We start from the raw sequence: 17,346 nt of genomic DNA on the forward strand, positions 1-17,346 counted from the left end.
TTTTTATTTATAGTTAAATAAACTAATTTTATATTATAATTTAGTGATGATTTTGATAAAAAGTAGTTTTTCTTAATATTTGTACATTTGAGTAAAACATCAAGTAATAAGAAACAGAGGGAGTATATCTTTTCTCTCTTAGAAAATACTCAAATAGTAATATATAGATGGGGAGTGTCGCAAATTAACTTTAGGGGGTTCATGGTGTAGTTTTTGAAGGGGGTCGAAGTTTAGTTGAATTATTATGATTATATTATTGAATATATGTGTTTAAAACTAGAATCCAAAAGAAATATATGAAATTTCTAATTATAGGAAAATGAAATAATTTGGGAATGCCCAATGATGGTTCATTAGATGTTTTTGTCAGTTCTCTGTAAACTAGTGATGTTTATTGTCCTTTTCATATACACTGGCGGCAATTATTACCACTAATAAACGATCTTATCTTATAACCACAAGAAACTATTGTTTCCTTGCTTCCATTGATTCCATTAATCCGAATATTCCATTTCCTTCACGTCGCCAACTACTAATCCAAATATTCAAATTTTAACTCAGTTTTCCACTAAAAAAATCGTTATTCAAAAAGACAAGTGCAAGAACGTATATCATCCATCTATACTCTATTCATGTGAATCGTATATTTGGTCTATAAATAACGGCGCCGTCAAATTTCCCGTTACAAATTCGTCGTCTCTTTCTAACGGTGTCCCCACGAGGCTTTCCTCTTAGTGAAAATGACAATAACAGATCGTGGCCGTTAATTATATAACTCATCGTCAGTATAACAGAACAAACCAATCGTACAAAGAGCTAGAGAGAGTGAGAGAGAGAAGTAGAAGAAGGTGACGTCGGGAGATCGATGGCGGCGGGAGAGGTAGGTAGGAGAAGAGAAGGAGAAACGGCGGACGAGAATGAAAAGACAAATGTGAAGCGAAGGAAGCTTGAGGAGGAAGAAGAATCTAGGATATTGATCTTATCTCACAATCCAAGCTCGGAGTATGATTTATTAGATAGCGCGTCGTCGTCATCCTCAGTTTCTTGCTGCTCTAGCTCCGAAGAGAAATCGAAACGGAGGACCGACGGTGGTGAATTTGATCAAACGGAGACATTTTGGATTTATTATGATAACAGGTTTGCTAATTACGTTTTGAAATCTGGATTAGTTAGGAATTAGAAAATTATCATTGATATGTAAATGTGCAGGAGAGTTCCGGAAGAAGAGGAATCGGTAAACGAGGTGGAGTCTTGCCGAGTTAAGAAGCAGAAGAGGTGTGAGACGGTGAAAGAAGCGGAGATGGAAGATTTTTTCCAGGCGGCGGAGAAAGATGTTCGGAACAACATGTTGGAGTGTTCTAGCAAGTAAGTTTGTTTTTCTTATAATTCAAATCGAAGGATTTAAAAAAAAAAATCAGTTACTAATTATCTGTGAAATGAGTGCTTACAGGTATAGTTTCGATTTCGAGAAAGATGAACCACTTGACGGACGATACGAGTGGGTGAAATTGAATCCTTAGAAGAAGAACAAAAAACATTTGACGAAGACAATGATCACTTGCTCAAGTACTTTTATTCTCTTCTACGTAGTAATGCATAATCAAAAAAAGTAATGCATAATCTATGAAAAATGTAATCTATCAACTGTTCTTACCCGGAAAATGTAAATATATCTCAAATATTCTATAACCTGTAATAATCGAGAACGTCCTACTTTTCATTTTCTTCGTAATATTTAGTTGATTGGAATCAATGGAAAATCATACAACATATTTGAAAATTCCTTATACATATGTTGTTTTTATTTTTGATGGAAAATGTTTGGCGTCTAGATTCAAACTTGACATTTTATTTGAAAATTTCTTAAACATATGTTGCTTTTATATTTTGAAACAGACAATTTTAGAAGCCTTTTTCACAAAAAAAAAAAAACAGCCAATTTTAATGTAGTAATGATCGTTTATGTTTTTGTGACGCTGTAAAAATGTTTTAAAGTCTAACAAGTACTCCTTATCTTTCTAAATAAGTATTACTTTGACATTTATTACACAGATTAATAACGTGGTAAAAATATATTTAAGTTTTTATTAATTACATCTCTCTCACCAATAATATTTGAGATAAATTAAATTATTTATTAAAATCAATGTAGTTTGCAATTAATTTTTAACTAAAAATAAATATAATTTGCATTGAAATTATAAAATGATACTTTTGTGTAACAAGAAAAAATGTTAGAATGCCACTTATTATAAAACAGAAGAAATAATATATTAGTTGATGAATTTGTATTAGGATCATCTTCAACTGAATGCTGTTTTCATTAAAAGTAAAATAAAATTGTGTTGTGTTGTTTAAACATGTCATTTTAACACAAGATTTTGAATTACAACAACACAAACAAAAAAACTGAAATATCAACAAATAATTTTTTATCAAAAAATTATATTGGATTTCTAGTTAATAGAATTCTACCAGGATATTTATGGAGTTTTTGCTACAATTCCTTAAAGATGGCACATAATTGTTATTGGAAATTTATTTGATTCTATATTAATAACGAAAACAGAGTGTGTAGCAGGAAAAAGGTTAGACTGAACTGGCTGACGTGAGAAAGGAATATTACTGTTATTCATCAGGCTTTTTCAGTGTAAGTTTAATATTTTTTTTCTCACGTGTTACTCTAGACTCTAGTGATTCAACTACGAAATTTTTTTTTTTTTTTTTTTTCAACTATGAACTTGTGCTTCACATCCTGTTATTCCGAAAAAAAAAACATACTAACATTTTCCAGAATTCACGTTATGAAATTAAAATTTTCATTTTCATTTTCACTAGATTAAAAACAGCTAAAAAGCCAGTTTCATTTTCCCCCAACTTTTTTTTTGTCAACTCATTTTCCCCCAACTAAATAGCCATTTTGGGTACATTAATTTATTTATGTTAATTACACTATTTTACGTGGATGTTATCACAAATGAATGGTGTATATTTCCGTGTCGTTTTTTTACGAATTAAAGAAATTGCCAATCACAAATCTGTTCCTAAACCGAGAATGACTTTATTAATAACTTTTCGTCTTTTTATTGTGGTCTCTCCGTTTCTGTTCCTATTTTTCTTTCTTCTCATTATTATCTATCTTACTTTAAATACTAAGGTTTCGAATGGTAACATCGGTCCCGCACCGCACCGCAGTTAACAGTAACAAAAATCTCTAATATACCATATATTTATGCATTTTTATAACTGTCAAAACTGCATTGCAGTCAAACTGTTTGTCCCGCACCGCTTAATCCACTGTTACCATTTGGAGCCTAAACTCAAGGTTCAATTCAACGATTCAATGAAACAAAATCAGAGGTTATGATGAAGATGTGTAATTGTCGTACTTGTACTGATCGATTAAAGAAACTGACACCAACACCAAGTCACCAAGATGCGGGAATGTACACTAAAATCCATGTTTGCTTACCACTCCTTTAACAAAAAAAAATATAAGAAAATATTTTTCTCTTCTTTTTTGGTTTCTTTTTTTATCTCTTGTGGAGAAGAGGGGCCGACAAAAAAAACTTATATAAGCTGGGCTTAACGACCTAATAGAGATTTTTTTTTTCTGAACACATTGTACACACATACACGAAACGTTTTAATAATTGTTTTTTTTTCAATAATTGTTTTGAGCGATTCATGTGTTTAGACCAAGATTCAGAATTCGGTGAATCGGATGGTCGAGTCTAACCTTTAGACTCCTTCCTTAAACAAATACATTATTATGATAAGTCTTCCAGAAATAGAATTGTGTTAGAAGAGTGGCAGAGTCTACAACCACGAGAATTTACTAAGCTACATTATTTGTCAACATTCACTTTTTCAATCAACATATTTTTAATGAAAGAATCAGAAATCTTGGTTACATTTTTGTTCTACACTAACTACACACATTTCTCCGAGTGTTACTCTTCTAGATAATCTGTAAGAGTCAGAAGTAATTTTATAGTTCGGTAAGTCCAATAATTTTACAAGTTATTAACCAACATTATCTCAGAAAAATCCATTGTGAATGAACAAGTTCCGGCCGATGTAGACCATTTGAACAGTCCATGTGAATATGTAATAAGTAGGGACCATAAACGATTATGCATTAATAGATATATTCCAGTGCGCATATTTAACTATATAAGATGGAGAGACGTGAGAGAAATGCATGCATACAACTCACAACTAAAAGTGACAATACTCTTTCTTTTCCTTTTAGCTACACACAAATCTTCACTTGCATTTAATTAAAAAAACGGATGTTCCCAAAAAAAGACAGATTCCTGAACAAACCAAAACAAGAACTTACAAGAACAACAAAACATGTGAGCCGAAAAGAGTTGTTTGAATGTGGATACAATACAGTACCAATCTAGATTATCAGAAATAATCTAAATTAATTTCTAGGAACCAAAGTGAGAGCTCTACAATTCCATCATCATGTATCTCCAACTTGACTCTCCCACCTCGCAGCATTCCCTAAAATCCAAAAAGATTTCCATAAATACGATAAAAGCCAATTGAAGAGAAAAGTTTGTTGGTTTAAGCAAAAAAAAAAAAAAAAAAAGAGAAAAGTTTGTTGGTGTACCAGAGATGGTTTTGTCATCAAGTTTATCGGGCGTCTTAGATCTAACATGGGCTCTCTTGAGGCCCAATAGCTCCTTCCATGTACCCTTTGAGGAAAAGGACGAAGAAGGTAAAAATAGTGGCCTGATGGAAAAGATGTTGCCATCGACAGGACCCTCTTCATCGACCAGAAGCTCTTCTCTTAAGGTCCTATGAACATGAGTGGTCTCCTTGAACGGTAATATCTTTCCTTTGAGGAAGATCTCATCAGCCGGAATCATGGCGTAGTCCGTGACAGAGAACTCGAAATCATCAGCGGTTTTGGAGAAAGAGCTTCTAGTGTTGACGTTGTTGCTCTTAGTGCTATTCTTTTCTGATCTGATTTCGACGAATTCATTAGAGAATGAGATCCTAGCTGCACCATTTATGGAGTTATGCGTGTCCATGCATGCCATTGTGGCTTCATAAAAAAATGAAAGACTTGTTGAGAAAGAAAGAGATAGAGACTCGACTGCAGATAGAAATAGAGATCTAAGGCCTAAGTCATTAAGTTGTAACCTTCATTATATATAGAGAGAGAGAGTTGCGATGAGATGATCAGTGTCCAACTCATATATCCATCAATTAAGTTCGATTTTTATATATATGTCAATAACATGCATTATGCAGGCTTGAGCCATCTCTTGAATCTAGATGATAATACTAACATAATCAAGTAGACTACATGTCTTGTCTTGTCCATTACACTCGATCTATATATGAATAATTTTCCGGAGAGGTTAGTAAAAAGTGTTGTATAATATCATTCATTGGCAAGATATTGATATTCGTATCTTTGTGGAGTTCAAGATCACATGTGGGCACGTGAGAACCATCGACTGTCCTGTGTTATTTCTTGTTTTCTTGATTACCATCAAACAAATAACTATTGGATATCTCAATAATGATTGGGATAATAAGTTCTAATTAATATCCACGTAACATATAATTGTAACGTGCAGTCAAAGGACAAGGGTTGTCAATTCACGTTCTCAAAAGTTCAATGGAACCATGTTTCTGCCATGTGTTGAGCTGGGACAAGGCCACATATCACTAATCTTATGATTGGTCAAATTACAATTTCATTATAGGAAAATATCAAATCATCATTAGTTTAGTTGACCTATTCTTTTCTAGAGTAGCCAAAGACTGACCATGTTTTTTTTTTTGTTGAAAAAAGACATAAAAACTGAGACCATGTTCGCTTCGTAAATTGTAGTAATAACGATCAACAAATAAACCATGTATTTAACGATTCTGTAACATATAAATGAACGCAAAACAAACATGATCTACCTTTCACTTTTCCATATTTCTCTTCAGGTTTCTTACATTGAAGATCTCTTGACAATGTGACAAAAATGGAAGCAATTCATAGCAGATCGAGATGGTTTTCTATTTCCTCGAAAGTATTTATATAAACGGATAAATAAACCCAAGGCTAACAAAGCCAAGTTACAACAGAAGGATTGCTACAAGCAACTCAAAAACCCACATCAGGATTATCTACCTTTCTGAACAAAAAATAATTCTAAACTACACCCAAAGCTACACAATAGATGTTAAACTTTCTCAAAAGATACTAGACTAGAGATCCAAAGGGGAGCGCCCCTGGCCACATAAGCTTGGTACCACCGAGCTCTAGTAGCACTCTTATCAATGAGATAAGCACTTCTAGTAGAGCTTCTAGTTTCAATTTTGCTTTTCCAGCAACTAACCTTGCACAAAAAAATTTCTATCTCTTGAAAGACTGAAGTAAAGGAATGCCTTGCTTTTTGGTCTCTCAATGACTTTCATTAGAACTGCATCTTCTCCTGCAATTATAATCTTGTCTAATCGAGGAGCAACAATGCATTCTAAAGTCCATGCCAGTGCTTCCAAATATCTAAACATTAATTTTAAAATTTTATTAAAAACTTAGTATTATTAAACTTAACATTTCATAAAATAGTTTAGAATTCACTATTATTATAAATATTTTAAATTGTGAGTTTCAGAAATTTTCTGTTGGAGTTTTTTAGTTAAAAAATAAAAATTTATATTTCATGGTTAGATGAGATTCTAAAATGATTTAGCAAAAATAATATTAAATTCTCAAATTCATCTAAAATCACATAAGAATTGATTAAAAATCAAATAATTTCAAATTATAAACTAAACACATTCCTAAGTTGCTATTTTTGGCCAAACGACATAAGACTTATATTATGTTTTGTTTAGAAAATTTGGGATTTGGCTACTCATCGGTATCAGTTTTGGCCCAAACATCTTCCTTCATAAAAATTAAATTGTAATGGCTTTGACTTAAATCCAACCTTATTTTTTATGTTATCTTTTCCTATAAAATAGAATAATTTTATTATAAAAGTGAATTTTTTTTCCAATGGTATGAATGTATAATAGAATTACTCTATAGTTTTCTATAAAATACAGTAACTCTAATATAGAAAAAATGTATAAAAATAGAGTTGAATTAGAGATGTTCTAAAGCCATCATCAACAAGAGTTTCTCATTAAGAAACTCATCATTAAACAATTAACAAAAATAGGAAAAATAAAAGAAAAATTATAAACCATTTCTGTGGAAAAACTCTCGCTAATTTTTTATTTTTTTAAATTGGAAGTATTTGAATTCATGGAATGATTCAAACTAAATTTCAATGGAAAGTGTAAACTACGTATAGATTCTCGTTTCAGATATTTAAATGAGGTTAAAACATGAACTTATATTAGTGTGACCACATAAGTCTAGTGTCTTGGGTTACTTCGAATCTATGTTACATGGAAACAGAAGTGGGTACGTGGAAGCATAAGTGTATGGAAGCGCAGAAGCAAGATTCTTTAAAAAATTAGGAAGCGGATATGTTTTGGAAGCATATCCATATATAAAAATTTTTTTAAAAAAATCTAGAACTAAAAATTATACTATTTAAATTTAAAATAAAGAATTATTCATTTATAATAATTTTGAAATGATTTTATATTAAAACTGTGAAAATACGCATAAACTAAATTTAAAATAAATTATTTTTAATACTTTATAATTAATTAATATAATATATTTGAAAATACGATTTATCTTTAATAAAAACCTCAATGCATAAAGATAAATTATAGTATTAATTTTAATATTTGTATATTTGTATTCTCTCTATCCAATACTATTAAAATTTAGATTTTATAACAAATAAAAACTATAATTTTATATTTTTATAGATATAAGACATTGTGTTTTTTTTAAAGAATGGAAGCATGATTCCAAAATGAAATCGTAAGCTTCCAACGTGTTTTTAAAGAGAATATTTTAGAAGCGTTATATAAGCGAGATTTTGTAAGCTTCCACAAGGTTCTGATTTCAAATTGGGAATCAGACGTCCGATAAAACTTCCGTGCAACGTAGTTTCGAACATAATGTCCTTTAGCATCCCAATGACTGATTTGTGTTGTTAAAAGCAATTAAATAAATTGATATTATTTCCCAAGAGATTCGTATAGTCTCTAGCCGATGTCAATGCCAATGCCTTAAGCTTCTTTCTAAACACGATCCTTTTGTATACAACACGTTTTTCTAAGAAACAAGGGTTGTGCGGTGTGCCCATGGGTTGGGTGCCTGGGTCTAAACATCCATGTATCATCAAAAAAGAATAAAGAGCTAAGAGCCCATATATAACTGTGTCAAGCTTGAGTTGCTGGTTAGTTTGAGAGAGAAAACTTTTAAAAGAAATTGTTGTTATTTGGAGGGGAACGAAGAATAAGGACCTCTGTTAAAAGAACATAATCATGACTAAAGCTGGGTAATTAATAGTTTTACTTCTTAACTTTAATTCATATTCTTAGATAAGATATGTAAGAATTTTCTGAAATTGCCTAATAAAATTTGTTTTAAAGTCAACAATTAGTAATTGATATAAAAGAACCAACAAACAAACGGATACTCTTTTTTTTTTTGAAACACAACAAACTGGTACTCATGTTCGGATGCGAGTTTTGTAACAAATTAGACAGAAGAAAACCAAAATTACTCAAACGAAAACACGTTAACCATCAAAAAATTGAAAGCACATATGTCCAAAACAAAACACACCTTGAATTAAGAAAACATAACATTAAAACTCAAATTAAGTGTCAAGAGATGTTGCATTAGCCACTGAACTGAACAATAATTTTACTGCAATTAAGCTTATGGGCCATCACTGCTCAAAAGCAGACTGTATGACAAGTATAAAAGCCAGGCCCATGGGTTTCACTCAGTTAAGTTGTAACATGATTGGAATAAAAAAAAGCTAATTTAATAGTTTAATTAGCACTTTAGTATCACTGTCCCGAGATGTGTCTAGTATTTGGTAAACTAATACCCATGTTTGAAATTACCTCAGGCGCGAGTCGTGACGATCGGTCCATATCTAACAAACTATAAAAAAATCAACGATTAAACAGAGGTCACTTTTGAGCTATATTTTTCGATTTTCTTATAAAGAATATAAAATATCTAATGATTTACATAGAAACTACTAAAAGTTTCAGTGGTGTAGTGGTTATTGGGCTTCTATAACACAACATGTCATGAGTTTGATGCTTAGGTCTTTCGTTTTTTCGATTTTTATTTATTAATAGGATAACTGTAATTGCTTCATTTTGTAACATTTTAGGCCGTCCCTGAGATGCTGGGGGCCTAAAACAATTTAGTAAGGGTTTTATAAAAAAAATTTTTTTTACAAATTTAGGGGCCCCTTCTTATGTAAATTTTTTAAAAAAATTTGGGGGCCCTAAGCCGGTGTTTCAGTCCGCTGTGCCCAGGACCGCCCCTGTATTCAGAAACAAATTTCAGAACCATTGTATTCTTGTTTCTCACAGATTTCATCAATTGTGGGATTTTCTTGTTGTTTATGTTTCAAGCTTTAAACATCAAACACAAGTATCATTTGAGTGACTCCGATAATGACTGAATTAGACGAAATTGCCACGCTTGACCACTCTCAACTGGTCAACGTTTGTTTTTAGTCGTCGTATAATCAACCGGTGCGGCCGTAGAACTTGGACTAATATCAATAATTAATAACATCCATGGGTTCCAACCATTATACAATAAGAATGTTTAATATCTCCCACTAATATACAATATATATATACGTCCCACTGTAAGAAAGTTTCATAACAAAAACCCTTAACCAAAAGTCGGATTTCTCGTATATTATCCAACTTTTTTCCATCGGGTAAAAATGATTAAATATAATTAAAAAAAAGGAATAAAATGAAATACTTTTTTATCCTTTTTTTACAGAATACGAGAAACCCTAATTGGCAAACCGTTAGGAAAATCAACGAAAGGAAAAGCAAATGGTTGATCATCTTCTGCTAATTTCCAACTAAAATTAAGAACAAGATGATGAATAAACACTGCCATTTCTAGCTTCGCCAACTCTGAACCAGCACATAGCCTTGGCCCTCCTCCAAACGGCATGAAGTTGTTCCCCCACGTCGAAAAACTACCACATCCTGACAATGACGACGTCCCGGAGTTTTGCTGCTCGTCAAAACGACAAACAGTTTTAGAGAGCAAGTAGAGAGAAAAGTGAAGAAGAACACGTGCATGTTGGCACCACACAACGTGGGTCATTAATCATACCTTCCCCACTCACTCTAACATCATAACTCCCATTATTATTTTATTTAAACAAAATATGACTCTCCCACAACATAATTGTTTTTTTATACTTCGCCTATTTGATAAATTATTTAATAGAGAGTTTGAGACTAGTCAACGTGTCAGAACCTAATACTACACGTACGAGTCGTCGGGCGTGTGATGTGAGATCCGTCAATGCCGTGGCACCATCGTAGGTCAAATCTAATCTACCAAAACCTGAGTTTAAATCAACGGTCACGATTAAAATCTCATTGTGGGCCCTAGAGTTTTTGATGAGATTAAGAGGCATTTAGGCAGTTCCCACGTCATTAAAGACATACCATCCTACTAATTAATTGTCTTCACGTACAGCCATGTCTCCTCTCTCTCTCTCTACTTTATTTTACACATGATATTTTATTTATATGCTTCATGTGATAAATGATCGATGACGTGTTGAGATCTAACTTTGAAGGATAATAAAAGGGTTTGCCAGATTGATGGTTCTCGGACAGTATCTATAGATAGGTTAAGTCAAATGCACATGCACGTATGACATAATCAAGTCTTGCATAGATGGAACTATATATTATACACTTAATTATTAGTTATTTACCTGTTGCCATCTCCAAGGATTAAAGAGATTAGGTTCGTCGTAACGGGAGTTATCCAAATGTACGGCTGAGATCACTGGTAACACTTTCCACCCACTTGGGATATCGTATCCTATTTCTCCAACATTAAAATGGAAAATTATTTAATTCCTTTCAACCAATAAGATTTAAGATATTCAAGATTTTCATTAATTCTTGTTGTATATAAAGTTTACCTTTATACCGAACGTTTTTGAGTGCTTTACGATGCAAAAACCTTACTACATTTCCTAGTCGAAGAGTCTCATTTATAACCTACAAACAAAATATTTTTAAAAATACTAATAACTTAGTTTTCATAATAAATAAATTAGAATTAATTATATACGAAATAATAAAAATAACATACACTATGAGTAAAGTCCATTGTCTTGTAATCATCCCAATTCAATTCTGACTCTCCAAGTTCCTTCTTCACCCTCGCGATTTCAAGATGCTCTTCCTTCAAAAAGTCCAAATCAATAAAAATATAAGTAACAAAAAAACACAAGTAACGATATAATACGTGATAGGTTAATAATCAACTTGTAGTGTTTCAATTATTTTACCCTAAGTTCTTGAACGGCTTTAGGACAAGCTTGCAAGAAGTAGATAGCGAGAGCGATGGCTACAGATGATGTCTCATGTCCGGCAAATAATAAACTGAGAATAAGATCGAGAATTTGCTCAGTCGAAAGATTGGAATGTTTTAGAACCCATCCCAAAAGATCATCATCTGCTCTATGTTTTCTCTCATAATGATCACTTCTACTAATCTCTGCTTCATCTTCTTCGTCTTCTTCTTGAATCTCTGATTTTCTCTCTTCCATTTTCTTCTCAATAAACTTCAATATCGTCCCTCGTGACTGCACAATTATTTTCATTTAAGGCAATATATAAAAATATTGATAAAAACATTAAACATCACTGACATTTTTTCAAAAAATTGTATGTTTAAGTTTAATGTTACCTGGAGAGCTTTACGATAAGCAGTTCCTGGGAGATTGAGAGGAGCAGAAACAACCCCTTTCATGAAAGTCACATACTCTTTCTTTAACTGCTCTGTCTCTTCTTCTCCAGGATCCATACTCATTATATGCTTCGCCATTAGATTAAACGTAAACTGCTCAATTTAAACTATAATAATTAGATTAAGAGTTTCAAAAAACAAAAAAAAAACCTAACTCAAGCAAAAGAAGTAAACCTTTTTGGCCTCATCTTGAGCAGAGAAAACAGAATGTTGTTGCCAAGAATTAAGAACGAACAAAGTATGCCTCTCAACGTCCTTAAGAAGAATCGTTCTGAGACGAGCGTGACTTAGAAAGTTTAGCGAGATACTTCTCATGTCTCTATGCATGTCTCCAACAAGAACAAGCATCGACCATTTCCCAAGAATCCCACCAATACTTCGAGGATAACTACATTCAAAGAGTCTTCCTTCGTTTTGTAATATGAACCTGTTGAGTCCTGCATCAGCTGATACGATCGTTGGTTCTCCAAACAAATTCGATCTATATATCTTCCCATACCTATAATCAAAACCGTCAAACGTAAGTCCAGACAAAAATAAACAAACTAGATTATGTTTTGAAGTTTTGTTTGTTTACTTGGAGATATGTTGTTGCATGAAGTAACCGAGAGTTTTGGCAGAGTAAGGTTTGAGATATCCGATGGTTTCGCCTAGAAATGGCCATCCAGATTTTCCAGGAGGGAGATTGAAACTGTGTCGACTTCGTCTCTTCAAGAGAATCAAGAAGAGGAGAAGAGATAGAAGTGATGGGAGAAGAAGAAGAGGCACGAGAGTATGCTCTGTTTCGAACATGGAGTATCTCTCTCTCTCTTTACCTCTTTTTCTGTATGTTTGATTTTTTGCTTCTTTTTTTCTGAGAGATTGGGACTCGGACATGCATCTACTGAAAAAGTGAGCTTCTGTTTGTAAGAAGGTGTTTGTTTTAAAGAAGTCAGAATTTTTTATTTTAGTTATAAATTTTATCATCGTCATTAATTTAATAGATCGCCGATTAAGCTAACCTAACCAATTGGCTTCCTAGCTTTTGTTTTCCGTATTTATTACATTTGTTGCCTCGTTAAGCTTTAAATCCTTTATTTATTATATGAAAAATAAGTTGCAGAAAGGTGCGATGCGAAAATAGTTTAACAGCTATTATATATAACTAAGAATATAATATTTGATTTTAAATTTATAATCATTTTACGTATAATGATCATACACTAAGCGTACGGATCATGATTTCACCGTGGTAGAAAAGGGAGAGATCTACTTGTATGACTAAATCCAAAGAACTGAACGTAACCGTTACATTACACAATTAAAAATTTGTTGATAGTTTCATTATAGAATGCCCTTAATGAATTATCTGATCAAGTGTGGGATTTTTATTATTAAGAACCAACCATTCGTGCTAATATGAAAACAGTTTTGATAAATGCTCCAGCAGAATCCCAAGTCCGGTTCGGTTTCAATCCGTTTAACTAGAATTCTAGAAATACCCTCTGAATATTTTTGAACAGAAGGTCTTCACGAGCAGGGGTAGAGCAGTAAAATGTCAGAGGGGCCCCAACACGAGCGTGCGGTCAAAGACAAGGTTATTAGATTATCACCGAACTGGACAGTCAAAGCCGTAGACTATTGACATTGTCTTTTCCCCTTAATAGTCGCAAATTCTCACTTACTTCATTTTCCTTTTAAAAAATTACTTTAATTTTCAAGTAATCTGCATTGGTAATCTCTCACCAGCTTATATTAACATTTGATTAGATAACTTTTTAGAAAAGCTCAAAAATCATACTAAAATATTTTACTTTAAAAATTTTCACATGAATTTTTTAACATTTCTAAAAACGATTTAAAAATTTTCACATGAATTTTTTCACAGTGGATGTTGAAAGCCTTATGCTGGAAAATACGGTGTCTATCAAAGTTAAACATTTTCTTTGGCAATTACTGACATAATGTATAGCAGTGAAGAATAATTTACAATCAAGGAGAATTCAAGGGGATATTTGATGTGCAAGATGTGGAGTCCATGAGAAATCGATAAACCATGTATTTTTCGAATGTCTCCTATCACTTCAGGTTTGGGCTATTTCGAAGATACCATCAAATCCAAATATTTTTTCAACAGGTTCTCTTTTCACAAATATGGATCATCTATTCTTGAAAGTACTTCCGCAGTTGGAAGATCATCAGTTTGCATGGATACTATGGTACATCTGGAAAGCTAGGAATAATAAAGTTTTCAGTAATTTGAATATGGATCCCATGGACACACTCAAATTAGCGGAAACAGAATCTACATTGTGGGCTGAGGCACAAATAGTGAATGAACAAAGGACAACACCACAAATAGGGAATTTGATTTTGCCGTCAATTATAAGAAGATGGTGTTTCATAGATGGGTCATGAAAAGAGGGGGATATGTATTCAGGACAAGGCTGGCTTAGTACCTTAGAAGGTTTTGATGGATTGTTGGAGGCTAGGAATGTTAGGGCCAGTCTTTCTCCTCTTCATGCAGAGATGGAAGCGCTCCTTTGGGCTATGGAATGTATGAGGAATTTACGTCAGTTTCAGGTTACGTTTGCAACGGACTGCTCTCAATTGGTGAAGATGGTTTCGGAACCAGAGGAGTGGCCAGCATTTGCAAATTATTTGGAAGATGTCAAGACCCTGAAAGAGATGTTCACCCGATCAGAGATCATCTATATACCAAGGACGCAAAATACAATGGCGGATAGACTAGCACGCAGTGTTAGACAGCAGCCGTCTTTTGTCGTTCACATGGATGCAGATCACCCAGTTTGGTTCAGAGTCAGTATGAGTCTGTAAAAGTTGATGAAAAAAAACGATTTAATTGAATATTTATGTAACTGAGGAGAGACTAATGAAATATTCATCAATGCAAATTACTTTAAATATATACTAGATTTTGACCCGCGCTTTCAAAGCGCGAGATTATTTCAAAACATTCCAAATTTATTTGATATAAATTTGTATTTTAATTGTATCTACACTTAGATATTACAAATGAAAAATTATATTCAATGTATTGAAATCTGACCCGGTCCGCAGTTAAATTGTCAAATTCGGTGGTTCATATGTAATCCATTTTAGTTTTCAAAAAAAAAATTGTTATTTAAAAATTCTATAAAACCCGTAACAACCGCTAAAACCAGAGTTCTGGTTATCAGTTGAACTGATAGATGATTCAATATGTAATCCGGTTTGATTTATTATTATATTTATGGTACTGTAATATATATTCATGAACGTTCAGAAGAATAGTAAATATATTATGAAATTGATATTCCAATTTTAATACAATTTTAGTCCTACTAAAATTCCATCTTGTTAATGGATTAATATTTGAGTGGATGCACACTAAAAATAAAATAGATTTGAGCATCAATAATGTGTATACGTCTATTACAAATTAATGATTTACGTTTGCAAAAAAATATAATTGTTTATTTAGTTAGTATACTTTTGTTATTCACATATTATTAGATACTTTTTGATGTTTTGTCTATGATTTATTTTAAATTTAAAAGTTAATTTTATTATTCGCATTAGAAATGTAAATATTTATTATTTTAATTTTGATATATATTTATTATATTTAATTCTTAATTTTTATAATTTATAGATATAATCATATTTTTAACAATTAAAATATTGACTCTTACTCTCTGGCTTCGATTTATGTTAATGTAATGTTTTATGATATATTTGTGTTAATATATTTGTTCAATTGGTTTGTATTTGATATATATATTACATGTCTGTTTGAGTAACCCGTAAACAATATATTCATTAAACTATCAATAGTAACATGTTTCATCATATAATTACTATTAATATTTATTTTATAATATATTTTTATATATATATATATTAATACTCTAACTATAAGAATTATATTTTTATGTATTTGGTGAAGGTTTTGAACAATTTGTTTTTTTTTTTGCATTTGGATTAATATATAGTTGTATATATACGAATGAATAGATATATATATATATATATATATAATTATTTATTACATTAATAACTAAAATATAATTGATTAGTTATTTGAATTTCGAATTAATATAAATTAAATTCATTAGTTTAAAAAATAATCGATTAGTTAGTTAGTTCCTTAATTTTAGGTATGATATATATTTAACAATTAAATTAGATATGAATAGAAATAATAGAAAATATAATTAAATATAATGGTCCAACCTAGACTATTTGTAAGTAGATAAAAATTGTTTCTGTTTTAATAGTATTGATGAATTCTAAACTCATACTATGTATTTATAGGGTTTACTTGTAAGAGATTAAGAAAGAGAGATCTTTGCTACAATATCTTTAAAACAACAACGATATAACAAGGTTTGAGTTGACAAAAGTGAATTTACATTGATGAATTATCGAGTTACACGGTAGGAAGCAAGATCAAAACTACGGAAGAAGTAATAAAGCTAAGTGTTTGAGAGATATGTTGAGTATGTGTGATGGTTTTCGGATGTTTTTCATCTCTCCCTCTCATCATCTTCTTTTTATTCTTGTTTTGTTGCCTTCTTCCTATATATTCTCTTCGAATAGCTCGCCGAACTTCCTCAAATCTTAGGATATTATTGTTTGACCCAAAACTGAGTCAATTTTATGTTCAAATTCAAGCTCCAGCCCTCGATTTTGACCCCTATGCATCTTTCTGAAGTCATCTATAAGAGTCTTGACTCTAACGCTAGATTAGGCCCCAACATTCCCCCCCCCCTCCTTTTAGTGAAGATTCCAAATCTAAATGGAGAACTCTCGCCGATCCCTCTTATCTAGCTGATGGCTCATCATTAACGAGAATATGCCACTGCAATGTGCGATTAAGATTCTGCGGCTAGTCTTTTCTCATATTGTTGACACACGTCAAAAATCGTCACTTCTACCATACTGTGATTACCATACGACTGCTAGGATTCAATAAGATCTAAAACACATTTAAGAGAATTTTGGTTTCTCTTTTGTATTATGCATATCTATTTTCTTATCATCTCTCCATCTTTCTTTGTTTCTCGAATGATATTTTTTCGAACGGTTTCTTTCGACTTCCTATCGAAACTATGGTTCAAGAGAATTTTGGTCCCCACCTCTCATCATCAATTGTGAAGGCTAAAGATATAGACCCCCTATACGACATACATCTTTCTGATCCCATCCATCTGTTTCTAAAAACTTTTTTAAAAAAATTTTGTTCAACTTTCAACTCTGGATTGCACAATGAAATATAATTTTTTGTTCATTTAAATGTCGTTGTGACATGCAAGTTACGACCAGTCACATATTGTAGGTTGTTGTAGCACGACTGAACCTAGTCACATTTTGTTCATTTCGCTGTCATGCGACTAATTACACGATCAGGCGAAAGTTAAGTTCTTGATTCACTG

At 32.1% G+C, this 17,346-nt stretch overlaps 3 protein-coding genes across 8 annotated transcripts; 1 reads left to right on the forward strand and 2 right to left on the reverse strand.

Annotated features, from left to right (window-relative positions):
- Positions 1-598: 598 nt before the first annotated feature.
- On the forward strand, positions 599-1,772 carry LOC103840966 (cyclin-dependent kinase inhibitor 2). 2 transcript variants are annotated; one of them, XM_033281205.1, is made up of 3 exons: positions 599-1,146; positions 1,207-1,365; positions 1,451-1,772. In XM_033281205.1, the coding sequence occupies exons 1-3, from the start codon at positions 866-868 to the stop codon at positions 1,518-1,520; spliced, it is 510 nt and encodes a 169-aa protein (XP_033137096.1). In that variant the 5' UTR covers positions 599-865; the 3' UTR covers positions 1,521-1,772. The 2 variants fall into 2 exon arrangements, with proteins under 2 accessions (XP_033137096.1, XP_009115727.1); XM_009117479.3 differs by having other exon boundaries at positions 606-1,137; positions 1,210-1,365.
- On the reverse strand, positions 1,412-9,456 carry LOC103840967. The gene is made up of 2 exons (XM_009117481.3): positions 4,625-9,456; positions 1,412-4,515 (listed from the first exon to the last, which is right to left on the reverse strand). Exons 1-2 carry the CDS (start codon positions 5,055-5,057, stop codon positions 4,475-4,477), a joined length of 474 nt encoding a protein of 157 aa, XP_009115729.1. The 5' UTR covers positions 5,058-9,456; the 3' UTR covers positions 1,412-4,474.
- A 225-nt stretch (positions 9,457-9,681) lies between these two features.
- LOC103840968 (cytochrome P450 90B1) lies at positions 9,682-14,225 on the reverse strand. Of its 5 annotated transcripts, XR_004451828.1 has the most exons (9): positions 12,507-14,225; positions 12,104-12,428; positions 11,870-12,022; positions 11,469-11,765; positions 11,270-11,362; positions 11,097-11,175; positions 10,884-10,999; positions 10,431-10,504; positions 9,968-10,165 (listed from the first exon to the last, which is right to left on the reverse strand). XR_004451828.1 is itself a non-coding variant. In XM_009117482.3 (8 exons), the coding sequence occupies exons 1-8, from the start codon at positions 12,899-12,901 to the stop codon at positions 9,917-9,919; spliced, it is 1,707 nt and encodes a 568-aa protein (XP_009115730.2). In that variant the 5' UTR covers positions 12,902-14,225; the 3' UTR covers positions 9,682-9,916. The 5 variants fall into 5 exon arrangements, 4 of the variants coding, with proteins under 4 accessions (XP_009115730.2, XP_009115731.2, XP_018509760.2 ...); XM_009117482.3 differs by lacking the exon at positions 10,431-10,504 and having other exon boundaries at positions 9,682-10,165; XM_009117483.3 differs by lacking the exon at positions 10,431-10,504 and having other exon boundaries at positions 9,682-10,165; positions 10,884-10,993; positions 12,507-14,212.
- Between the last annotated feature and the right edge of the window lie 3,121 nt (positions 14,226-17,346).

Source organism: Brassica rapa, chromosome A09, assembly GCF_000309985.2.
Source record: "Brassica rapa cultivar Chiifu-401-42 chromosome A09, CAAS_Brap_v3.01, whole genome shotgun sequence".
Taxonomy (NCBI): Eukaryota; Viridiplantae; Streptophyta; class Magnoliopsida; order Brassicales; family Brassicaceae; genus Brassica; species Brassica rapa.

Bases quoted from the DNA above. Each gene is read 5' to 3' on its own strand.
- LOC103840966 (XM_033281205.1), top strand. From the start codon at position 866: ATGGCGGCGGGAGAGGTAGGTAGGAGAAGAGAAGGAGAAACGGCGGAC. The intron at 1,147-1,206 runs TTACGTTTTGAA...TATGTAAATGTG, and splicing joins TATGATAACAGGTTTGCTAA to CAGGAGAGTTCCGGAAGAAG. The intron at 1,366-1,450 runs GTAAGTTTGTTT...GAGTGCTTACAG, and splicing joins ATGTTGGAGTGTTCTAGCAA to GTATAGTTTCGATTTCGAGA.
- LOC103840968 (XM_009117482.3), bottom strand. From the start codon at position 12,901: ATGACGATGATAAAATTTATAACTAAAATAAAAAATTCTGACTTCTTT. The intron at 11,766-11,869 runs GTAACATTAAAC...ATAATTGTGCAG, and splicing joins CTTATCGTAAAGCTCTCCAG to TCACGAGGGACGATATTGAA. The intron at 11,176-11,269 runs GTATGTTATTTT...TTTTGTTTGTAG, and splicing joins CAATGGACTTTACTCATAGT to GTTATAAATGAGACTCTTCG.
- LOC103840967 (XM_009117481.3), bottom strand. From the start codon at position 5,057: ATGGCATGCATGGACACGCATAACTCCATAAATGGTGCAGCTAGGATC. The intron at 4,516-4,624 runs GTACACCAACAA...TTTGGATTTTAG, and splicing joins TGATGACAAAACCATCTCTG to GGAATGCTGCGAGGTGGGAG.